Source organism: Tetrao urogallus (genome assembly GCF_951394365.1).
Source record: "Tetrao urogallus genome assembly, chromosome: 27".
Taxonomy (NCBI): domain Eukaryota; kingdom Metazoa; phylum Chordata; class Aves; order Galliformes; family Phasianidae; genus Tetrao; species Tetrao urogallus.
Window position 1 is genome coordinate 2,341,848 of NC_136840.1, and position 25,350 is coordinate 2,367,197.

General features: G+C 49.3%; 2 protein-coding genes across 2 annotated transcripts; both read right to left on the reverse strand.

Moving 5' to 3' along the window:
• Window positions 1–3,979: 3,979 nt before the first annotated feature.
• Window positions 3,980–6,854, reverse strand: PLPBP (pyridoxal phosphate binding protein; the record flags this gene model as incomplete). The annotated part of the gene is made up of 8 exons (XM_079547367.1): window positions 3,980–4,117; window positions 4,242–4,340; window positions 4,901–5,043; window positions 5,244–5,378; window positions 5,648–5,723; window positions 6,330–6,365; window positions 6,439–6,546; window positions 6,759–6,854. The coding sequence occupies 8 exons, from the start codon at window positions 6,852–6,854 to the stop codon at window positions 3,980–3,982; spliced, it is 831 nt and encodes a 276-aa protein (XP_079403493.1).
• A 3,621-nt stretch (window positions 6,855–10,475) lies between these two features.
• Window positions 10,476–19,362, reverse strand: ERLIN2 (ER lipid raft associated 2; the record flags this gene model as incomplete). The annotated part of the gene is made up of 11 exons (XM_079547482.1): window positions 10,476–10,685; window positions 11,753–11,832; window positions 13,332–13,421; window positions 13,755–13,846; window positions 14,852–14,910; window positions 15,291–15,364; window positions 17,234–17,359; window positions 18,109–18,170; window positions 18,925–18,971; window positions 19,094–19,175; window positions 19,256–19,362. 11 exons carry the CDS (start codon window positions 19,360–19,362, stop codon window positions 10,476–10,478), a joined length of 1,029 nt encoding a protein of 342 aa, XP_079403608.1.
• Window positions 19,363–25,350: the final 5,988 nt, after the last annotated feature.

Below are 25,350 nucleotides of genomic sequence, written 5' to 3' on the forward strand. Positions count from 1 at the left end.
CTCCTCGGGGAAGCTGCTCACACCACCGCAACCCTGGTGCCCCTCTTCTTTCTCTTTCTGAGGGCAGTGACTCCATAACCAAAGGCTTCGAGGGCTCTGGAGAACCTCAGCATTAAACTGGGGGCTCTTCATACATGAACAAGGCAGGACTTGGCACAGCCCTCAGCCCTGGAGGACACTGGTCAGTGCTGTCACCATCTGAGGGTGGTCGGAGCACTGGAGCTGTCTCCACCACACACTGAAGCAATCAAGCTACTCTACGTGGTCTTCAGAATCCCAATCCCCTATAAAATTACCTCTAAGAACAGTCAAAACTTTGTCCAAGCCCATAATGTGAGCTGCCTGGCCCCATCGCTGCTCAGCTCCAGCAGGGCTCCCCACGTGGCTCAGCCCCAGGTCCTTTCAAGTGCTTCCAACCCCTCTCCACACTTTCCCAGAGCCCCTCCAGCCCCTTCCGACACCTCCTGCAAGGAGACCACGCAGCATCCCATCCTCAGCCACAATATCAAGGATGTGCAGTGCCAAACCCGGTACCCCTCGCCCTCATTTGGGTGTAACAGTGCTCCTTCTCCACTGCAGGCACAGGGAAAGACAACAAGCACGAGACTTGAAATTCCTTTCACTGGGATCCAATAAAAACCTTGGCAGTTGCCGGCCTTCCTGCCGGAAACCCGATCTCCAAGAAATAAACACTGTTTGCACTTTGAAAGGCTGTGTCACACAGGCTGTGGGGCTGGGGCATGGGGCAGCTTCTGCCTACCTCGGGCACCTCCAGCAGCTGCAGATCCAGTGCTGTCCATGGGGAGCTCTGCAGTCCCATAGGGACGTGCAGCACCCTGGTGTGACGTGCAGAGTGGGTCTGGTTGGTGCAGCAAGAGCTGTGAAACGTCAGCAAGCAGCCTTCGTGCCCCTCCAAATCTCAGCATCCATTGCATCCCTGCACGTGTGCTGCGTGAATCGCAGGCACTTCTTGACAGGGAGGTCAAGCTGCAAGCCACAGACTCTGCAACACAAAAGATATGGATCTGATACAATAAATCAAGCCTGGCTTTGGGGAAGAAGGGAAGTGAGTGCTGTCTGCGCTCTTGGCTAAGAAAGGAAACTGGAGCACAGCAGCTTTAAGTGCCTCTAATGGGGACAGGCTGCAGCTCAGCACTCTCCCATGATGGTCGTTGCACCAAGAGCCATGAAAGAAGCAGCAGCAGCACCTTGTCCTACCCTGGGATCATCCCAGCTTTATTCCTTCCAGAGGCAGCCAGCTCCCAGGTGTTCCCTGCAGCAGATGTGCAGCTCTGCAGATGCTGCTGCGGGGGGTCCCTGTGCTGCTGGGACCTTTGGCTGGCCCCAGGTGGGCAACACTGGGGTCTGCATGAGTGTTACCTGGTGGGGCTTACCTGAAACCTACAGCTGTGCATTCCCATTGCCACTGAGAGGTGGTGGTTCTGTGCCAGCAGCAGGCGCTGAAGCCACGAGGAGGAAGAGTCCCTCAGGCCATGAAACAAGCCTTCATCTGCTGGCAGCATTCCTCCAAGGCAAATATTGACAGTGACACTGTCCCTACGAGCAGTGAGTGAGAGCACTGCTGCTCCAACAGACCAGCAGAGTGCTTTTCAAGGATGTAAATAAAGCTTGTGTTGCAAGGGGCCTAAGTGCCTGGGCAGAGGGGTTCATTAAGAGCCCTTTGTCTGCAGTTTGCTTGCTCTGCTCCTCTGTAGGAGGAGCCCAAGGTGGGCACTGAGGGTGCAGGAGCAGCAGAAGGTGCCTGTGGGTGCTGCACTGACCTCAGGAAGGCCCAACCATGTGAGGAGCACGGCAGAGCTCTCAAAGAGATCAGAAACCCTGCTGCAAGTGGGATGGCAGAGAAAAGCAGCTGCAGAGCAGAGGAGCAGTGGCTACACTGCTCTCCTCTCTCTTTAGCGCGTTGTCACCGCACAGCAGTCTGCTGCAGCTGCTGGAGCAGCACCCCAGTCCCATCCTACGGCCACCTGCGCTGGAGCAGAGCCCCATCCTGCAGCTGGGAGCTCACAGAATCAGAGCTGGGGGAGCCCTTGAATGCCTTTAGCAGACAGATCGGAAAACCAGCAGACCACACACTTCTGTGAGCCTGTCTGCTCCTAAAGAACCACCGTGCAGAGTCAGACCTCCAGGGCATGGAAGCCAGGACAAAGCCTGCCCTGCACGCAGCACCCCGCACGCTTACCTTAACTGCTTCATTAAGCATGATGAGGGTTGAGTTTCAACTCAGGAAATAAGTGCAAAACGCCTGAGAGAGGAAAAGTGGGAGTGTAAGGAAGCCATAAAGGCAGACAATTCCCACAGATGTTCAACATCAATCCAGCCCACTCTTCTGTGCTCAGACATTCGAACTGTGACCATGCAGCTTGCTCCAGCTTAGGAAGCTTTATAAGCAGCACTACTTTAGCAAACAAACACTGCAGGGACACCGGCAGTCTTTACACATTTGCATCAAACTCAGAAAGAAGAATGCGTGTCCCGAGTTCATTCCGTATAATAAATAAAGCTTTTAATACGGTGAAGTTTGCAAACAAAATCCGCGGTCGGGACGTTTCACCAGTGCAGAAATTCAGAGATGAAGGAGAAAGGGATGAACTACGGGATGGAGAGCAGTTATTTGTGAGCCCCATCACCCATCTGTCCCCGCAGGGCCGGGGGAGCAGCGCCACCCAGAGGCTCCTCCAGAGCAGCTCTCCCCAGCGCGCAGCTCGGCAGCCACTTGTCCCCTTTTCATCTCACATATCTCCACTTTCATCGCTCTGCTTCAGCTGCCGTCCCCTCCAAGCCAGAGACCAACAGATCTCACCGAACAACAAGCCCAGATTACAAACAAAAAAAAAAAGCTCCAGCAACTCTCAGGGCTAGAACATAAAAATAACATCTTTAATAGCTTTATAGTTGGCACAGATGGCGTTTGAATTCACCACTTTTTATTAACAAACTATGAAACAACGCATTGTGCAGTTCCAGAGAGGGCAGCTCAGACTGCATGTTGCTTTTAAACCACGTAGCTACAACAGGTTGGTGTTGGAGTTCACTCTTTGCATTTATAGTCAGAAAGTAAAACCAACAGCTAGATTTGATTGCATACACAGAGAAAAGCCTAGGAAGGATGCTTCTGCTGGCAACCAATGCCTCCTCTCAGCAGCACACAAAAACCCAGAGCACAGAGCTGTAACAGATTACATGAGACTTGCTGAGTTTACTGCTGGCTGGCACAGAGCTTCTGCTCGGATCTTGAACAGTTACCACAATGAGAGCCCTGTTTCCCTCCTGCAAGAGGGGTGAAGGCCAGACCAGCACTTCAAATGCATGTAACCAATGGGAAAAGCCTGTAACATCCGTCAGAAAGAACAAACACCAGCTGAAAAGTCCCACACTTGCAATCTGCAACCAAAACATCAGGCCATGAACTCAAAACTCTGTTCTTTACCCATCCTCGTGTGCTTGTTATTCATCCTCTGTTTAAACGGATGCCATCTCTTCAGCACGCTCAGTGTCACCACGTGCTACAGTACCAAGCATTGCTCAATAGCCACCCCAGGCAAAGGAAACACTTCCATGTCTCTCATGTAACTTGTTTAATGAACAATGTAGCCCTGAATGACAACATAATGACCCGCACTGCTGAGGATACATCTTGTCCAGGAGCAACTCCATCCTGACAAACATTTGCTCAAACCTACTTATCCAAAAGTCACTGTTCACCATGTGCCTGAAGCAGCCAAGATTCTACAGTCATCTTCAACCTTAACTTCTCTTATCATTTTTGGTTATAGACATTTCCAGTTTCTATGGGTGCTCTCTAATAATCACAATAAATTACGAGGCGTTTCTGGCCTCTGTTCTGTTATGAGGAATTCCTTCCCCCTGCCGTGACTTGGAGCTGGCAAGGATGGAAGTAAGAATGCATAGTGAGGTCTCCTATCATCTGTCCTCTGCTGAGGCCACTTATTTTCCCCATCTAATGACCCCGTGCCATTGAGGCCTCTGTTTTGCCTTCAGTTCCAGCAGGAGCCTTACCACCATCTGCCTTGTTGGAATAATCGCGCTCTCCAAAAATGGTGCTTCCGATCCTGACGTTTGTGGATCCAACCTCAATCTATGGAAGGAGACAGAAAGAAGGAACTCAGCGCAGGTGGATGGCTGATCTCGATGCTCCCCCATCTCACAGAAAGGCAGCTCCCTCTCTGACAGAGAAGGGGGGGCAGAAGGAAACGACTTACTGCGTGCTGGAAGTCTGTGGACATGCCCATGCTCAGCTCCACCTTCTCAATGGGGAGATTCAGCTTCTCACACACTTCTTGACGCAAAGACAGCAGCACCTAGAAGGAAGAAGAGAAAAATCACACATTTGGTGACATTTTGGACACGTTTTCAAGGTTTCACTCATCACGATTTCTGCCTTTTTTTGAAGCCTCCCTGACACAGAAGCTGAAGGTCCCACACTCCTCTGATGCTCGCTCTGCAGCACTGAAGACTCCCCACTACAGGCACACACAAGTCTACAGAACCAATTATGGCAGATAAAGAAATGCAGAACCAGTTCCCCTTCCTGACACAGCCCTATGCACAGTGTAAGAGGCTGAAGGAATAATTCTCTTCAGATAAAAAGCAGGACCAGAGGATTCAGAACAAAAACTGCTGCATAAGGTGCACTGTTGATATCCTGGCTACAGCTTGAGAAAAAAGATGGGACAAAAAAATGCACACGCATCAGGCATTTGCAGAAATGAGCCCATCACTTTATTTAATACCGATACTTCACAGATCTGTACCACTCTGAACCAGGTCTGTGCTTCTATTGGCAATCTACAATCAGATTTATACCCTCAGTGTAATGGGAGGCCAGCCAACAGTTGACGTTTGCTTCCAAAAATCTTACCTGGAAGTCAGGATTTGGCCCCTTGCTAAGGTCATGTCCAATGCTGCCAATTGTCATCAGCCCCACAAATTCCAGGCTTGGACACTTGTTGATAACATGCTCCACAGCAGCTGCAGTGTCTCTGGGAGGCAGGCCATGCTTACCTAGCAAAAAGTAGGGTGATCTGTGCCAAGTTCCGTGACAGAACTCCCCCCCACAGCCAGGCAGAAGCTAACTGATGGTTAAGTATCATCTCAGCAGAGAGAAACTCCTTAAGAACACAAACCAACACATCCAGGTTGCTTCTTTTATCAAGTCAGCAGGACAGATCTGCACGTCATCACAAAAAGTGTCTGCCACTTACTGTCTTCTCCACTGGTGTTAACTTGCACCATGACTTTCAGCTTCTGAGGTGACCCTTTTTTCTGCCATGAGCTGTTGACTCTGTCTGCCAGTTTCACAGAATCCACTGTTTCCAACATGAACAGGTTAGGGACAGCTAGGGAGAAAACACAGAGACTTCAAGCTGCCTGTGTAACACAAGAATAGTTATTCACAGTTGTGCACAGCTAGCAGCAGACTGTAGCAAGAGATAGCAAAGTGAATCAGGACTAAAACACAGGGCAGCACCAAGTTCTTTCATTTGCTAATTGGTATTCTTGCTAGCTTGCAATTATCAGTACTCATAGGTGACAAAGATGGTTATTATTTAAACTATAGGAGAATACTGCCCATGGGACACCACAAATAAAGATAAACAGAGCTTACCGATCAGCTTGTTGACATTACTTTTCTGCAGATGGCCAATAAAATGCCACTTGATCTCTGGACAAGACGACAGAATCTGTAAGCAAAAGGAACAGGTGGGTCTGAATGAGGATTCCTCCTTCTTTCATGCAGTAATTAGGTCCTGCTTTGCCCACAAACAAGATACCAGATATCCAGTCTTCTTCTGTTTACTCTGAACAGCACAGCTCAGACAGCACTTGTGTGCACTGAGATTGCTTCACGCTCTGGAGAGAAGCAGGGCTGCGGCAGCAGAAAGTTCATCGCAAGGTAAGTGGGAAAGGCTCTTTTCTAAGAGAACAATCACAAAACGAACTGCTTTCCCCAAAACAAAGATGTTACCATTTTAAAATGAGGACTGTGCCCGTCTTAGGGCAGAGATCATGAGAGATAAAGTGCCGCTCAGACATTTTATAACTAAGGTGCATGTATTCATATATTCACAGAGCTATATATTCACTGGAGCTTGCAAGGCAAGTAGGGGGAAGAGTGAAGAGGCACAGAGCTAAGAATAACCTTCAAAAAAGCACGGAGATTTCAGAAGTCGATTTAACAGCCTCCATCACCACCTCCCTACAAAAAGCCAGGACTTCTGCTGGACAGCCTTCAGGACACAGCTTTGTGAGGAGGAATAACACACACACACAAAAAAGCACGCACTTACTCTGGAATCCGACGCCTTTTCTAGCAGCTCCTGAACCTAGGAGAACACAAGAAGATCTTGTTAGGATCCACACGGTGCTCCCCGTGCACACAGCACAGCCTGCACTCACGTAGTTCTCCCCAAAGCTGCGCTGCCCGTGGCTGTAGGCGTCCAGCACCATCTCCGCGGGCTTCGTCTTGCTGACAGCCACCAAACGCGGCTGCACGTCCGGGAGACCCTGCGGGAAGAACGCTGAGTGTCGGGGGCGGCCCTGCAGCCCCGCAACCCCGCTCACACCGCGCTGCTTACGGCGGTAGGCCCGTTGCCATGGAGACGGGCGGGCCGCCCTCGCGATGCGGGCTTGCCTCCGCGGCTCGCAGGCCTATCTCCGCACGCAGCGCTTCTCCCCCCGAACCCAAGTCTCCTCAGAGCTTCAGCAACAGAACTCACCTGCGGCCTCCGCGCTGCCGCCTGCTGCACCTGCTCGGTGACGGCCCGCAGCGCCGGTCCCAGCCCTTCCCCGGCTGCCATGCCCGCTCTCCACATCCCCGGCCGCCGCCGCGCCGACTTCCGCCACACACGCGTGACGTTCCCGCCCCCCCCTCACGGCGGCCAATCCAAAAGCGCAGTCGCCGCCGCAGACCAATGGCAGCGAGGGGCGGGAAAGCGGGGCCGCCATGATGGGAAGGATGGCGGCGCCATATTGGGAGGGTAGGGGGGGGTCATGGCGTAGAGTGCTGAGAGGAAGGTCAGGCGGGGAGGCCGGGTGTCCGCAGCTCCCCAGGGCTTTAGAGGCTTTCTGCCGAGCTCTGGTGAAGCTTCCTGTCAGTGAAGGCAGTGAGAAAGGAGAAGAGGCCCGTGCTGCGCTCTCAGTTTGGTGTCTGCACGTACAAATACACCAAATCTGCACTGCAAATAAACCAAATCGTTGCCATCCGCATCCAGAACAGCTGCTGTAGGGCACAGCTCTCAGCATTAAAGTAAGCAAATCAACCATAAAACGGGCTCCATCGCTCACCCCATAGGCCCTATGTAAACCCACGGCTGTGCCACGGAAGCCCACAGCTGTGGGGCGCAGGCAGGCAGTGCCAAGCTGCATGGAAGGTGCCAGCTGGAAGCCATCAGCCAAAATAATTCCCTCATGCACAGAACTTGCCCTCCTCCCCCCCCCTCCCAGCTTTGAGCACCAACAGTTTTTACACAGCTGCTCCAAAAAGCCTGGCAATTATTTTCCTGCTGACTTCACTTGCCAAACTTTTGTGACAGTGATTTTCTGTAGTTCTGCAACTCCATACCCTCCCACAGCCGTACTCCTGGTAATGCCTCCCTGCAAACCCACCCCCTCGTCGTGTTAAAGGCCCATAAAACCAGACCGCGATTAAAATTGAAGGCCATTTTATTGTCATAGCAAGTATCAAAATAAAAAGGCTTTTAAATTCAGTATACAGATCCACAGCTGCACTGGTAAAGCATCACCGTGCCCCTGCCAACAGTTGTAGCAGTGCCAAACAGCAAACCTGTGCTTCCTTGTTAGGCAGAGCTGTTTCAGCAGTTAGATCTTCCTTTTGAGACTGCAAGATCACAGAGATGACAGAATGACAGCGAAAGAGATAAATGGGATAAAGGTTTACATGTAGTGACACACCTCCTCTGGAAAAATTAAGGAAATTATACATAGAATGAAGAACTCGAATGAAAAGCAACGATCAACCCTGGCCTGTAAGGTCTGGTATAATTTCAACTTTGTTCTTGCTTTTTTGTTGCTGTTAATCTGTTAATAGGTTAACTAAATTACTTGGTTTTCAGCCGGTGCAGAACCACAAAGGTTCCAAAGTGTTTTAAAAATGCAAGTTTGAAATCAATAATACTGGCTGCTCCTTCTGTTCTTCCCCTTCCTCTGAGAAATACTTCAGCAGTAACGTTTTCAATTTAAAATCCATAAGACCTATTTATTCCAAGCTATTGTTTTACTGTGAACTCATACGAAAACATCCTCTGTTAATACTTGGTTTCTTTGTGTCCCCTCATTAGTGAAAACACTTTCACAAAAAGCAGGTTTTAATTACTAATGGAAAACCTTAACACGAATGCAAAATAATGCCAAACAACTGAGATCACCCTAAAAGTTTAGGTACTGTTACCTCACCCCTACATTTCTGCTGTTCTCTGCTCAACATCTTGCAGAGACCTATTTAGAAAAGTGAGCTGTATTACAGCCTACCTCTCAATGCAGGTTTTATGACCACTGTGCTGTCAGCCCGAGGATGGAACTATCCTTAGCTTAAGACTTTCCAGCAAATACAAAGATGACATAAAGGAGATGGGACTTTTCTCCAGCAGAAACTGACAATCTCTTTTATTTTGCATTTTCAAGTATCAACTGTAATTCTTCTAATAGGGAAAATAAAACTGAAATGAAAATACTGGAAAAAAGCAGCAGAAATTAATGAGATTTCTATCTTAGTGTAAATCACTTATTTAAAACGATTAATGCATTAAAAACACTGAAATGTGAAACCAAGCTTTGTAAGCAGCAAGCATGTGGGGCAAAAGATCACAAATTCAACAGGTTGGTCCTGACCAACTTAGTGCTTATGCTTTCATCATCTCATAAGGATGCATTGGCTGCAAGCTATAACAGCAATTAATAAGCAGGCTCTCCTGCTAAGTAGCAGATGGATTTGGGGGGGAGAGGAAGAAAAAAGTTTTCTAGCCCTGAACTTTTGCCTTTAACACCCCCTCAAGTTTTGCACATGTAAAACAAAAGACCTCCTTGCATCTGGTAAGTAAAAAACGAATCAGTTTTCTGAAACGAAAGGTGCATCACACCTCACCGTTCTGAGCAAAGAATGAACATTTCTCTTTGAACAGCCCAGAAAAGAGGTTGTCATTTTTTGCCCTGTGATTTTTTTTTTATTTCAAAATGGTGCCTTTGAGCCCATTGCTCCTAGGAGATCTTCCTCTCAAGGTCCATTCTGAAAAGGAAAAAAATCACCCAGGTACAACGTTCCATTCATTTCAGCTTCTCTGAACATCCTCTAATACAACACTGCAAATACTGAAATTCCACTGGCCTCACAGACCAGCAGAGGTACTGCAGTGACTGTGGGATGAATCATTCAAGCAGCTTTTCACCAGCAAGGCTTTTTGCAAGGTCAGGGTCCCTGAGACAAGAATTGCATTCTCTCTGCTTTTTTCTGACTATGACAACTGTGACGAGCACCTTGCTTGCAGCCTGGTTTCACCAAAAGTTAAGTTCAATTAGCCACTGGCAGGCACTGCCTCCACCAGCACATCTCAGCCCCTCAGCCAGCAGATAAACACCAACTCCCCTCTCCTCTACCCAAATACGACCAATGGAAAAGAAACCAGTGTTAATAACGCAGAAAATGAGCAGTTTGGGCCACTACCTGTGTGACACGTGGTCTAAGGCTTACATCTCCCCCAGGGTAACCTGCAACACTTCAGCTGAAGTGCTGTTACTGTGCACAAGGTTTCAACTGCACTACTGAAAAAAGAAAAAAAACACTTTGGCTCAGACCTCAGTAAATGGTAGTTTCATGGTTTTGCTACACCTTGCAGGCAGGATGGGCCTGCAATGCACACATGGACTGCACACATGGACTGCCAGCCCCAGTGCCCCAGGCAGCGACCCACCGTCTGAGCGATGCCCTGAAGCAGACATGGGTAGTGTACAAAAAGTCTAGCACCTTTTTAAAGTTGTTGTGTTTTTTTTTTTTCCTTCTCCAAGGGTGTTTGAATTAAGTACTAGAAATTTCCAACTAGAAAATAAAAGGTCATAGCAGCAATCCCCCCTCCTGCCAAAATCTCAAAACTTCCAACTGCTACCAACAACCTCAATTAACTAATTAACCATCTAAGCTGGCTGCAGGACAGATAGCCTAGCTAGCCTCTCTGGAATCACTGGGTTTATCAGCCCATTAGAAGGGAGAGGTGCATCTAGCAGACATATCTGGAGCAGATTACTTAGCAGTTACCAGAAACACCACTCCATAAATACCAAAGTCATTGTGTCTAATTGTCATACAAAAGATTGAGAGGATTACATTTTATCTCTTTCAGTACAGGAAAAGGGGAAAACAAAAAAAAAAAGGAACTTCCCAGTTCACGTTTCTTTTGATATAAAACAAATACAAATGTTTCTTTTCAGTTGGTGTTATGAAGCAGTTTTGTGTCCTCGCTGGGTCCTGCCCCATCCTCTTCATGGATTCCTTCTGCCAGTCCCTCCACAAATTTACTCTGGCTACCTGCATAGTCCATGAACATGTTGGGAATATCTTTGCCAAAATAGATCTTGCTGTTTGCTGCAATAGCCTTGTATTTCATCAGCTGCAAGTACTCGGGAGTTAACTTCAGCTGCACAAAAAGAAAACATCACCAACAGCTCAGACTCATTCATAGGCACAGGAGGCATCTACCTTTCCAGAACACTAGTGGGCATGCTCACCCACTCTCAGCTGAAACGACGAGTTCCCTGAACAATTCTCTCTTTCAGCATGTCTAAGCAAAGTCTCTGAGCCCCAGGGACTGAATGGCAAAGTGAGAAAGTGATGGAAGCAGCTGGGGAAATGTTCAGTCCAAACGTATCACAGAGATGGAGATGCTCTGAAGCACGTAACTCACTGAAAGCTCTCGCAATACAAGCTACTAGAACTGCCTTTTTTTCCCCCCCAGAGTGGATTAAAGAGTCCGTTCCACAAGGCAGAGATCACTCTTTCAGGATAATGACATTATAAAAGAGTGAACGGAATATCTAACTGGAACAGAACTTGTGCACAACCATCTCAGACCCTCTGTCCATTTGTACTGACCCTTACAACACAGGAAATCTTCCTGCTGGGATGTCCTGGGAACATGATGTAGACAATAATGAGTCCAGCAGTTGCATCCATGTATTTTCTGTCTCTAGGGTTTCGTTTTTTGCAGGAACAAGGCTTTGCCAGGCTAATGAGTTTGGTGAATAACATCTCCATTTGTTCTTTACCTGAATACTTGTTTACTTTAAAGCCTGTCACTCTGCAGATCTCCCCCCTGCCTGGGTTACTTGCTAGCTTGCAGACTGAAATGGATCAACACGTCTCATTACAGCAGCATGAAAGGGCAACACTGAGAGTGATATTCTTTCTACAGTGGGAGTCATGGCCCCATTAGCATCTACCAGATCTGTCTCCAGTCGTAAACCAGATATTTCATGTAATCTGACACAAATTCATCTGTCTGGAGCAAAAAGTGAATTTGCAAGTAAGGACATAATTGTTGTTTCAGTCTCAAAGATAACTTCTCTGTCTTTGTTTTGCTTTTTTTGACCAAAACAACTAGACACAATGAGCAAGCAGCAAAGACAGACTGCTCTGCTGCTGAGTACTTCTATACAGCCTACTGTAAGGAGCTCTGCTTCAAAGCCCAGCATAAGGAAGTAATACCTTGTTAGCTTCAGCTACTTTCATAGCAGTGTAGCATTCAGCATCAGCTCTTGCCTTCTCTCTTGCAAGAAACGCAGCATCTGGAAGAAAACATATGCTCCCATATTCAGATTTTTGTTTCCAGTCACGTTAGCACCATTTACAGCTGGAAGATTTTTAAAGCAGCAAGCACCACATCTGAACTGTAAGGGACACGACAAGGGGAAGAGGGAACAAAACTGGAAACCCAGAAACGGGATCTGCCTTTACATCTAAAATGCTACAGGATGATAATATTAAATAATTGTATCTGCGACTGAAGACCTCAAAGCATTTTATAAACATGAGGTTTTTATTACTGTCCTGTCACACAGGCAGAGAATGCTCTTTCTTCTCTAGCCAGCCACTAACTCTCGTGCTGCAAACAAAACAACTGTAGGGCTGCAAAAGTGATATTTACCCATGACATTTGCACAGGACTCCAGGAACTGCACAGCAGTCTGCTCTGCAGATGAAGTCTGTGGCTGTGAATGCAATTCCCCAGATGGGGTTCTGTCTGGGATACTGAGGTTAAAGCTCTGGCATGTAGGGGCAGGCAGCTTTAACCTTTCTAGGCTCTGCCCCACGGACAGATGTTGGCAGAGCTGTTCTGCTGCAGTATCAGTGACCGTGTCAAGGCCCTGATCCCAAAGGACACTGAACCTCCCTGCTCCTAACAAAGACATTTAAGGAAAGAAACACTTCCCTTCTCTGTACTGCGTTCCTCTTTTTGGCTTCTGACTTTCTATCTGTCAGATGACACCGAAGTGATGCCAAGCCATCAAGTTAAGGCTGAGATGAGTTTAATCTGGCTGGTTTGATGTGATCTCTTGAGATTCTTTCCATAAAAGGGAGCCACATATTTGTAATACATGTTAATTTGGATCTGAGAATTGCACAGCTGGATAATCCTATTTGTTTATCTAGATTAGTGGGGAGCCCTGTGAGCAACACTTAAAAACAGGATGGTTTTCTTGAGACTTCCTCTTTGGGCTAACAACTACAGTAGTGCCTATCAGGGACACTTAAAAGAATGAAGACCTGAATCCTCTACAGGCACAGAGCTGAGCTGAAGGCCTGACACACATTTATAAGAAATAAAAGCTTATTGTACTTCTGCAAATAACTTCATAATGAGAAGCTGCTGATCTGTAAAACTCTTAAATTGGCTCCTCAGTGGACCTCTGCAAAGGTTGACAGGACCTACAATGAAAGGAACTGAAAACAAGGCTTTGCCACTTGGAGCTGGAAATGCAGACCTCTTTTCACATCCTGGAATTTGCTTGGTAAAGCACTGCCTTGGATGAGACGTCTTCTTAATTTAACAGTACAACCTCCTAGAGAGATCACCATCACAAAAAGCTTTAAGAAACACACTCTGTAAAAAAAACCCCACAACATTCCTATTCCCACCTCTGGTCAAGTCTATTTGCTAAATAAAAAGGTCGAAGAAGCAAAATGCAGATTAAACAGAAAGGTTACAGAACCAGGAACGACTCAGACCTGAAGATTTTCTTCAGATAAGTCACCACACAACATTTTCTTATTGTTCATCACTCACCTTCAATCTCTGAAATCCGTTTCTCTGTTTCTTTTTCCATCACTTTCTGTCCATAAGTTATTTCAGCAACTTGGGCTATTTTTTCTGCCTCTGAAATTAAAGACAGCACGTCCGCATTGTCATCACAGTCTTCCTATTGCCAAAGCAACTTCACCCCCAGAAGCCCTTCCTACCCTCTTCTGGTGGCAGTCATTACTAAGAATTTTCAGCCCTCACAACGTATCAGCCTACATTTGTGGGCAAAGCTGGAACCCACTTGAGTTTCTTTGGAAGAGCATCAGATCAGCAGCACAAAGATGCAGCAGAGAAATCACCCAACACTGAAGCAGGTGCATAACTCCCTTTGTTCCCAGTTTGGTTTCTGCTTGCTGCCTACCCCACCCCAAACCAATAGCTACTGCTGTCAGACAAAGCCATACAGACCAATGAGGGCCTTCTTCCTTTCTGTCTCTGCTTCCTTTTCCACCACCTTCTGCTTCTGTGCTGCTATCAGCAGCTTTGTCTTCTCGCTCTCCCTGGGGTGGCAGAAAAGACAGTTATAAAATGTCAGCTCACAAAACAGCTTGGCCAACCACACCACCATTGGCTCAAACCTCCTTCAAGTACAAGTTGAGAGCCACAGAAAGTGAGAGCAAGAACCTTCAGAGCCTTTTTCTAAACCAAGATCTCATGTGACAGCTTATTTTCCTCCATTTGGACACACACAGCTTTGAAATCATCATTCAGTCAAATGGATGTGTGCATTTTACATGCTAAAGTCTTCTCCACCTTATCACTTTGGGCACATAAAGTGTGTGTGTACACATACTGAAAAGAATATAAATAGTCTGCTCCTGCTCTCAATCAGGGAAGGGATTGGAGCCAAGAGCCAATCTTTCTCAACTGGATTTATGGCAAGAGATAAGAACACACTGATTGAGGATTCTAATGTGACCTTATTGCACATGACTTACCAGGACAGCAAAAGGTCAGGCAGAATGGATGAGAGGGAACTGATTCTAGCCTGTGCAGACTCTGTTGGCAGAGTGCTCAGAGAACATAAGCATTTCTGAATAATTGAGTGCAAGAAAAGGCAGCTGGCTCACAGCATTGAAAAGGGATCAGTATGTCAAGTGCTTTTAAAGAAAGTTATTCCAAAGCTTTGCAAGTCTTCAGCCTGTTGAATCAACAGTTTCTCCATCCTAGTCAAACAGCAGGATTAGTGGTGGAATCTATCCACCTGCCACTCACTCACATGCTCTGTGAGGCCTTTTTAAAATAGAGCCAGTGTCAAGGGGAAGGAGCCCTTGGGCAAATAACTACTAAGTGTTCAAGATGGAGTAACACCCTCAGCAGTGACCTGCAGCCACTTACAGACACGAGCTTGTCTGGTGCAGCCTCACCAGAGCTGTTCTGAATGGCAGCAAGGCAGCACGAGGCAGAGCACAGGCCACTCTGATTCAGTGCATGCTGTGAAAACACATTAATCTGGATGACCGACTCCTTTTGGTAACACAAAGGTGCAAGTCTCAGGCACTTACATGAGCTCATAATTCCTCCGGATTGTTTCAGGGATGTTTGGCTTTGTAACTCGAACTGCCTGGAAAGAGAGACAGAAGAAAACATAGGCAAGCAGCCAACAATCAAAAGGCAAACGGCCCCGAGGCTGCAGAGGGTGGGGGAGCTCACACTTGTGGTGAGCTCTGCCAGACAAAGCTTTCACGCTTTTACATGCTCTGCAGAGCAAAAGCTGGACTGAATGATCTCCTGACAGGAGGAACAAGCTGGATAAGCTAGGATTGAGGGTATCACTTAAAGAAAGCCAACAAGGCAAAACTAAGAGGGGACAGAAGGACATTCTCATTCCTCACGTTAGCAAAGCCTGTACTTGCAGGGAATTTTCTAAGAGCCACATCTTGCTATTTCCTCCTAGCCCTTCCCCCTCGTGATCTATGCATCTCCAAAGACAGCCCTGATTACCTGTATAATTAATCCAGGGGCCATTGTAGTCAGGTCTTGCTGCAATGCCAGTTTAAGGTTTTCATCGATCTGATCTGGTGGAAGGAAAGAAAGGAGGTAAGAAATGTAAGCTGATATTGAAATGCTGGGCTGAGAAACACCATCCCTAACCTCAGGTGTCGCTCACACCTTTTTCAGCACGTCAAGCAATGGTGACCAATGACAAGCAGTTGGGAAAGACTAAAGAAGTGTGGCAAGCATAAAATTGAAGTTCTCTTCACTTTTCAATAACTTACAGTTTGGATTTCCTTTGAGCCAGAAGCAGCATTTTTATGGCAAAGAATCTGTGCTCTAACTCACTTCCATACTGATACCTTCCCAACTGGATTCTGGAGCAGATCTGATCCAGCTAAACCTTGAATGATTAGGAACTACATCTGTGCCAGCAGCAAAGAGAATGGAAAGGCAGAAACGTAAAACGGCTGCATGACTTATTTTAATAGGCTGCAACAATTTCAGTGGTAAAGCCTGTTTGGCTGAATGGATAATGGTTTATTCCAGCATAGCTAAGAAATTTCAAAAGGAAGCACAAAACAAAACCCTTCTTCAGTGAAGAGTTCTAAGGATAGCAGTGTTTCCAGTTGGGGCCTGCTGAGAAATTCAAAGGGAAAATAAAAATGTAAGAGCCTTGAAAGTGATCACATTGCACTCCTTGATTATTTGCTTTGGTCCCAGTTTAGCGAGCTGGAACTCACACTCACAATGAAGTTCAGCCAGGAGTTTAGGAAACAGCTGTTATCAGTTTCCTGCACCTGCTTGCAGATGTGGGGGCAGAGAATGACATAAGTCTGCTTGAAATGGGCTGTGCCCCATTTCAGAACTCCGGAGCCAGAAAACTTTCAGCTCAGACTGAAAGAGTTACACAGGGGTTTATACAAGTTCCTTCTGTGCAAATTGGTTGCCTTGAGTCCATTTCAAGCAGTTGTCATCAGCAGCTGCTGACATCTGGAGTCTCCATTGACAAAGAACCAGCACATTCACCAACAACCCCATAAAGGAACAGGAGGCAAACTGAGCCCTCGTTCTGTATTTTGTGCAGAGGCCCCATCAGAAAGGGGATAGCCAAGCTTCTTGGAAAGCCCTAATTAAACAGAGAAGTGGTTTGCAAACACCTTGTGCTCTTTGAGGCCCTTGGCACTGAAATCTCAGCCACTAATCCTGTACAGTTTGGGTCCAAACCGTTCACAGCAACACTTCATCTGCAGCCAGCACTGCTGTACTGCCAGATGCTGGAAGGGATTTCTTCTCACTCCAAAGCCATAATGAAAACACTCAGCACTGGCAGAGACTGGACATTTTCTACCAAGAAACCACCACTTTTCTTCAGGCTGTCTCTCATAATGCACTCCCAGTGTTTGTGCTGCCTGATTTCCCACTGCTCTGCAGAGAGGAAGGGAAAGTCAGCAGGCCCTCACCACACAGCTCTGGTTTGTAGCACTCACAGCACCCAGGAACCACAGCAACGTGCACAACACAAAAATCATCAAGCTATTAAGACAGGGAGCACTTCTTTCTTTTTAACAGCTAAGAACAAAAGACTGCCTTTTCCATCTGGAGTAGCAAATATTGCAACTGACTCAACCAGCCACATTTGCTAAACACACATAATGCAGCAGAATTACTACTCCCTTCCCTAAATTCTGTGCTGCTTCTGACAGGTTTGGGCTTGTTTTTTTTTTTTGTGTGTGTGTGTAATACTGTGAAGCACTGTAAAAAGATAAAATGAGGTCAATATAACTGGTTAACAGTTGTGACTCCAAACAGAACAGGCACTAGATGAATATGCAAGAAGCTCCCCAGCTGAAACCAGAGACTTCTGTACCAGCAGACAATGCAAATAGCTGGCAGAGATGTCATGCAAGGAGCCATCAATCCGAGAGTGAAAGGCCAGAGAGGCAGCTCACCAAACAGCTCAATGTAGACCTCCTGGAGCGTGTGGACACTGCAGAACTGGTTAAGCTCATGGTGAATCTTGTTGAAGATGAGAGCTTTGTCGTAGTCAGCAGTGTAGTTCTTCACTATGTCATATACTGCAAAGGAAGTGCAACTGACATCAACAGCTGGGATAGAGAGAGGCCACAGGGCGGGCTGGGTGCTGGCAGCCTGAGTTTATGGCTCAGTCACAGCAGCAAGAAACGCAGTGATGGGCTGCAACAAGAAAAGCACCCAAAAGAGAAGAGGCTGCACCACAACCACTTTCTTCCGGGGAGTTTTAATTACTGCTGAGATTTCATCACACCCCAACCAATATCTGGTCACGTGCCTCATAAACAGGGTGACATCTCAGTAATGGCAGCCTGCTCTTGATTATCTGCAAATCACTCGCCAGCAAACGCACAGGGTGTGTCTGAGTTGCAGAACACACAGGCTGAAAGAAGGCTGCACAGGTCCTTTTCTGTGTCACATTCCAACCTTCTGCTCTCTGCCTGTTGCACATCTCGTTATTCAAATTACAAGATCCTCACTGAAGCATAAAGCCCAGTAGGGCCATAACAATAATAAAAGAAGCAATGGGTGGAATTCAGCTGTCAGTGAAGCAATCAGTAGCAAAGAACAAGTATGTGCAAGAAAAAAAATAAACAAAGTGTCTGGTAGAGCTGGTTTAAAACCCAGGAAATACAGAGCTCCACAAGGCACAGAGCATGCAAGCACACAATGCTTGCAGTACTGCTCAGCTCCAAATGAACAGCTTTTGCCTGCTAACCTCTTCTGGCACTAGCAGGAGAATAACCACCACTCTGGATGGCAGGACGCACAGGGTCACAGGGGAAGAACTCACCTGCACTCTGGATCAGGAAATTCACCACCTCGATTCTGTCAAAGTAAATCATCACTCCTCCACTGCAAAAAGGAAGGAAAATAAATAAAAAAATAAAAAAATAAAAAATAGGGGAAAGCTTGCAGGAGGAGGAAAGCTCTGCCCTGCAGCCAGAGAGCCTCTGAGCAGAGCACACCCCCCTCTAGTGGGCTGAGCACAACATTCACATCCTTCTGTGCAGCACCGCTGCGACAAGCCCCAGTACAGCCCCATGCCTGGCACCACGCTCCCGGTTTATCCACAAAATGGATCATGAAACGTGAGCCTAGGCTTAGTGACCACCATATGGAAATATAAACTGATTTCTTCCCTATTTCCAACCGTATCGAGCAATCCACGTCCTTCCCTTGATTCAGTTTAGGCAAGAAGAGTGGAAGCAACTTATTCACTAAGATTTGATAACATTCAATTAAATTCTACAAAAAAAATAAGATTGAAACACGCTCTGAACTTAACCACAGTGCAGTTTCCTTCTGAGATGGGACCACACCAAGAATCAGGTTCCCAACTCCTGCTGGCACTGCCTGCAACAGTTCCATACGTGGAAGCTCGGGGGAAATAAGTGGTGCGGGGACACTGATACGGGCAGCACAGAACGGGACAAAGCATTAAGGAGCCTTTCGTTGACTTTCTGCGGGGGGGGGGGGGGGGGGAACACAAAGCGAAAGCACAGCAGGTGTGCTAAAGCACGGGGGAAGGAGGAGGGGGAGGAAAAGGGATGAAAAAGGCGTTCATGAAAACCGGAGAACCGCGGGGAATGAGAGCCGAGCACCTCACCTCGTACCGCACGGAACGTTTTTCACCTCATCGGTCTGCAGCGTGGTCTGAAAACGACGGAAGAAACGTTCCTTCGAGAGCAGCTCCTCACCGCACCGCCGCGGGCCCGCATCTCACCCCCAACCCCGCAACCCGGGGCGGCACGCAGCCCAGCCCAGCCCCACAGCACCTGCACTGACTTGTAGGACGTGATGAAGGGCAGCATGAGGTGAAAACCCGGCCCGCTGGTGGAGGTCAGCAACGCGCCGCCGCTGCGGGGAGAAGCGAACAGCGACCGTGAGCGCAGGCCCGGCCCGGGGATGAGAGAAGGGAAGGCGCGGAGGCCGCTCACCGGTAGTAGACTCCGATGTGACCTTCCTCGATCTTATGGATGGCGGAGAGGAAGGCGGCGGCGAGGAAGCTGAGGACGAGAGCGGCGATGGCGCCCAGCTGGGCCATGCCCGGCCTCGGCACGACGCGGCGCTGCGCCCGCCTTCCCGCAACGGCGCGGCTGTGACGTCACTAATGCGCGACGCCGCAGCGCGCCGCCAGAGGGCGGCGGAGGAACGGAGTCCTCAGGATTGTGGGTTCGAATCCCGCCCGCGCCAACACGCACCGAGCGGCTCCTCGGCCCCGCAGCCCCGCTGCCGAGCGAGGTCCTGGTGGAAGACACGGGGCTCTGTCTCACCCCGTGTGAACCTCGTGTCCAGGGAGCCACTCTGCAGGAGGTTCTCCCATGAACTGAGCCGCTGCTCTCATGCGGGATCACCATTTGTTGCCCACTGTGCTGGGGAAGGGCATCACCAAACCCCAAAGTCACCCCAAAGTCACCCCAAGGTCGCCCCAAGGTCACCCCAAAGGGTTTGCACCCCACTACCAGCCCACATCACCCCTTCTGCCCAGCAATCAGCACTCTGCTCCCACCGCGGGGACTCTCAGCCATCCAGAGTGCGGAAATGCATTACATTCCCACCTCTGTAACTGTTGAAGGGGGCTTAAAAACATAGAGGGATCGTAAAGTGCCAATAAATAGTCTAATTTCATTCTTATATTGATAGATCTCCCAGGGTTATATATCGCAAAGCTGTCAGAAGGGTTCGGTGCTGTTCAGAAATAGAGAGTGAAGTATCTGCTCTATCTGTCCAAATGTTACAGCTCTTAAATAAGTGCAAAAGGCGCCCGAGATGAAATACTCTCTCCATAAGATTTTTAAAAAATGCTTGCCCAGATTTAAGGCCCTGATAAAATGTATTAAATCTTTAAAGGTTTTAATGAATCTCGTATGTGTTTCATAAATCACAAGCCTCTGCTCAGCCCTGCTCAGTTTAATAAGAGTAAACTAGGAAATTGCTCCGAGCTGAAGCAAAATGCACTCATATAATATTGCAAAGTAATAGATGTTTAAGTGTGGGGTGTTCTGGCTCGCAGGAGAGGCTTTGCTGCATAACATGGGCACTATATCATTGCCCAGAATAGGAAACCAGCTGCGGCCACGTGTTTAACAGCATCAAGATGTGAGCGAGCACAAAGGTAAATATTATTTGTAATAATCCTGGAAAAAAAAAAAAAAAAAGCCAAAAAAATCATTACTCCTCCACCTCGGGCCAGGAACATTCAGCAGTGTCTGCCCCAGCAGCACAGACTCTTTTACAACACCAACAAATGCTTCACTGCACCCACACTCCAAGCCTTTTCAGCTCTGCCCATTCCTCCTTATCCCACAGAAGTGAAAATCTGTTGGGGATTTTACTGCAAAAACCGAGAGGAGTCTGAAGGTCTTTGAGACAGTCCTGTCAGCATCGTCACCCTCAGCCCCTGCCACCTGCTGCCTTGCACCAGGACAAGATGGAATGGGACAGGACAGGGCAGGACAGCACGGAATGGGGCAGCCAGGATGGTCCCAGTGCTGGCGGCACCAGCCCAGCAGGAGGGAGGCTGAGACCCACTGTGATTGCTGCGTAAAAGTCTGTCCAACCTCATTAGCTGTCACAAGTAACAATACCAAGCTGGCAATAAAGGCAATTTCGAGCCTGTTGGCCATTAATCACTGCCTGACAGTTGTGAATAGAGGTGGAAAAACTCTGTCCCCGTGGTTCCTGCTTCGACGTTTAAGGTTACCTTATGTGCAGCCGTGTGGGGAGCAGCGGGGTGGAAAGATCACACTTGTTCAGACCCCATTCCTGTCCCTATCCCCATCCCATCCCATCCCATCCCATCCCATCCCATTCACACATCCATCTCCATCCCATCCCCATCCCCATGCCATGCCATCCCTGCAGGGCTGTGGGATGGTGTGGGGCTTTCCATCCACTTCCCAAGGTTTTGAAAGGGAAAGTGGGAAGAGAGAAGGTGTGGGGGAGGGTAGGGGAAGGGGGGAGAAATACTTAACAAATTAAGTCTATCGAATGTTATTTGCAGATTACAGTGCAGAATTGTGTTAAAGTATGTCCGGGCTCGTTACATGTCAGTGCTAACAATACAGCACTTGGCAATCAAGGCAGCTCTCTGGCGTTGGCCATTAATCATCCCCTGACAGTCCTGAGCCGGAAAGGAGGAAACTGCTCACATGTGCTCGATGCACCTATTTACACACGCTGCAATCACGTCAGGAAAAGTTTTCTTTGACTCGCTGCCTGTCCAAGCCCTGCTGTTGGGCCATAGGCACAGGGGTCTTCGTTCCATAGGACACCAGCATAGGGGCACGAGAGACCAAGCTCTGCTTCCCAGCCCGAGGGAGCGTCCCCCCATCCCATGTGCTGCAGTTTAGGGCTGGCCTGGGGGGGCTGCGCTGGGGGCAGAGCTCGCCCTGCAGACGCCAGTGCTGTGGCTGGGTGCCAGAGTGCCAGGTCACCCTTCCAGAGCATAAAAGGAGCCATGTGTCCAGCCCCCCGGTGCTGGTTTCTAAAGGGAAATGATGAATGGTTCTTGGAAACCACAGCTCAGCCCGGGAGAGAAAGGAGATTTAGCGTGAACACGCATGAGAATGGCACATGGATCATCCCTGCAATCTGCAGCAGCAGAGTGTCGTGGGGAAGAGAGGGTAATCCTGACTGCAGGACCTCACAAAGGGGCAGAAAAGCCCCTGCATTGGGAATGGGATCCAAAGTGCTCCTTCCCCAAAGTCCCTGAGGTAGAATGGAGAAGCACGAGGGGAGTTTGCACCAAAACCCAGCAGATGTCCTGCCTGCAAATGCAATTGTTTAAGAAAAAAAGGAGCCAGCAAACAATTTTTGGCACAGAGGAACAGCTTCATTCTGCCCAGGGAGACACTGGGGGATACCAGGGTGGCATTGGGTGGAACTGGGGGACACTGGGTGGGAAATATGGGGACACTGGGGGGACAGCGAGTGGCGCGGATCCATGGCTCCATCCTGGGGATGGAAGCAGGAGTGGCTCTGGATTGAAGCAGAGCCACACGCAGCCCCATCCTGGCCAGCAGAGGTGCTCAGGAAGGGCTCCAGGACACTGATTTATTTGTGGGATTCCGGGAAGGGCCGGGGAAGCCTCGGCGAGGTGCTGAAGCCCAGGTCAGGAGTCAGCAGCGTCTCAGTGATATATTTAGAGTGGGAGAAGGCGAGTGACAGGAGGAAAAAAATAATGCTCCGTGGAGGAGGTGCAGATCCATTCCCTTGGCCGGGAGTCGCTGGATGATCTGAGCCAGGGAACAGATAGTTGGATTTCCCTGGTTTCTCCCTTCAAATAAATCACAGCTCCAGAGCCCTTTAAACCCTGCAATATGATCTGTTCCAATAAGGAAGGGAATGAAAGGCTGCGTCTCTCTGGAAGCCTCCAGAGCCATAAATCTCCTATGTACAAACACATACCAGATTTCCAAGCGCATTTATTTTATTGTATTGTTTTAAACAGAAAAATCAAACTGCAATAAACTCAGTCCCTCATTAGCTGTCTCTGTGTCCCAGCCAAACGCTGCTAACGAATCAAATCAGGACAAAGGAATGTGGCTGGAGGTCAACAGTCCAGCCGGGCGCTGACCCCCAAAAAGCAGTGGGGAGACTTAGGGGAGGTGGGGGGGGGGGAGGCATGGGGAGACAGCCCATGTCCTGCACAGCCTTCCTCTGGGTGCTGGGACTCTCTTGGGGCTTTGTGGGGGGTCCCCGCTTTGGGCTGAGCATGCTGTGCTCTGTGAGGCTGAACGTGCATGCAGCAACTTGCAAAGCATGCATGAAGCACGGGGCACAGGCTCCTGGTAGGGCCAGCTTGGGGGCTGTTGGTCATTAATCATTTGCTGACAGTCCTGCAGGGTCCGGCTGCACGAGCGTGGTCCAGCAGGGGCGCAGGGACCGGCGCTGGGTTCACCCAGCTGGGGGTCCCCATTGGAGCCCCCTCCCCACCCTACAGCGTTGCTCTGAGCTCTGCCAGCACTTTGGGTCTGCGTGAGCGCGTGGGAATAGGGGGGCATCCTGCAGCCTTTGTGCCGTGGTAGCAAGAACTGTTTTGGGGTGAAAACCTATAAAAGAGGAAAGAAGCGGGGGTGCAGGACAGGGAACACGGATGCGGAGCAGAGGCAGCGCTTTGCTCTGATCCTGGAAAAAGCAAAAAAGGAGAAGGAAGGAGGAGGCTGTCCCCAGATTTACGGCCGGGAGCCCCCCCAGCGCCCGAGCCTCAGCCCACAGAGAAATTCTTTACTTATTGACATCACATTTGTCATCTCTAAATACATATGCAGGCCCGTGTTTCTGAATCCATAAACATCTTTAACTAACTCCGCTCGGCTAGGCCTCTTTCAGCAGTAATTTATATTTAACTTTTTCCATATGCTGGCCCTGTCGTGTTGGTGTCATTTCCGGGAGAGCCGATGGGGTTTTGGGGGGGGGGGGAGGTGGGGTTGGGGCTGCTGGAGCAGCGCGGCTGCTGGCACGGCGCGAGCAACCGCCCAGCAGAGCCAGCACTCATTAATCATTGGAACTCCTCAACTGCCAGCTCCTTTCAAGATCTTTCAAGAAGTGTTTTCACCCAAAATAGAGTTGAAAACGCGCCGGGTCCTACTTTCAGAGTCTCATCCATCTGGCCATTATGGGGAGTGTCAGGCGGCTCTGACAGACAAGGCTGCTCTGTTCGAGGGGCCCCGGCTCCCGCAACCTGTCATACCACGGGCTGACGGCTCCATTGGTACCTACAGAAGAGATAAAAGCACGGCAGGCAGGGGAGAGGGGTGAGCACGGGACCCCCGGGTGGGATGCAAGATGCTGATGGCACCCGTAGGGCTGAGCTCCCTGGCGCCTCTGCCCCTCTGACAAATCACTGCACTGCACCGGGGTGCAATGGAAGGGCAGCAGAGTGAGATGTGAGCTGCAAACCTGGGGGCTCCTGAACCCCTTCCTGCTGCACTGCGGCTCTGAGCATCCCCTACAAACTGAGCACCCCTTGTAAATCAACCGCGGGCTCCATCCCCCCAGCTCTCTCCACACCCCCTGTGAGAGCAATGCTCGCTGCATGCAAACCTCGAATCGTTCCAGCAGCGTGAGTCAGAGCCCAGAAATAACACACTGGGTCCGAGTGCTACGGGATCTTCCCCCGTAGCACGAAGGGCTGCGAGCTTTCCTCCTGCAGAGGGTGAAGCAACGCGATGCTGGGGCTCCTGGGAACCCTGAGCTCTTCTCGTAGCTCTTCCCAGGAAAAGTGCTGCTGAACCCAGCCCACGTTTGCTCCTTGCTCTCCAGGCATACAGCAGGGCTGCTCCGTGCCCACGCTGCACAGGTTTGGGAGCCATAACACAGCCAGGGAGGGCCCGACGCGTTCCTGCAGCTGGAGGAGCTGCTGCTGCTGCCCGAGCAGTCATTCCAAATCTGAAATTCAGCCACAGTCTGGGAAATGAGCACAGTGGGCACAGAGGTCTTTTCTCAGCTCCATTCCTCGGTGCTCCATTCCTGCTCCCACCCCACCCGAGTGCATTGAGAGGTTTTGTTGTCGGGCTGGGCTGAGCGATCATTTTTCTCACCAACACCAGGCAGCTCCATGCCTGCGGCTCAGCGCCTCGGAGCGAGCGCTGTGCTTCATGTCAGAGACATTTTCCACACAAAACGACTCGTTCCACCTTGGAAGTCAGGCCTGGCTGCTGTCCCTCCGCACCCACGGATGTCACTGGGGCTGTGTTGAGCTGGAACAGAAACCCCGTGGAGGTAACAATTGCTCCGGCAGAAACAATTCGTCACTTCTGCAGGAGAGCTGCCCAGCGGAGCTCCCAGGTGCTGGGTTCGTAGCCAGCTCTGCAGGCATCAGCCCCATCCCAGCACAAAGACATGGGATGGCTGAGTGTCCTCACGTGTTGGTGCCAGAGGGGGTCCTGTCCCCACGCTGTGCTCAGGGAAGGCAGGAGAGGAGCACAGCAGCTCCGGCTCGCAGCGAGCGAACACGCCAGGAAAGAACAGCACAGCAAATCTCACACACTCCCATCTCCTTTCTTCTCTTCCCAAAGGAGAGGAGCAA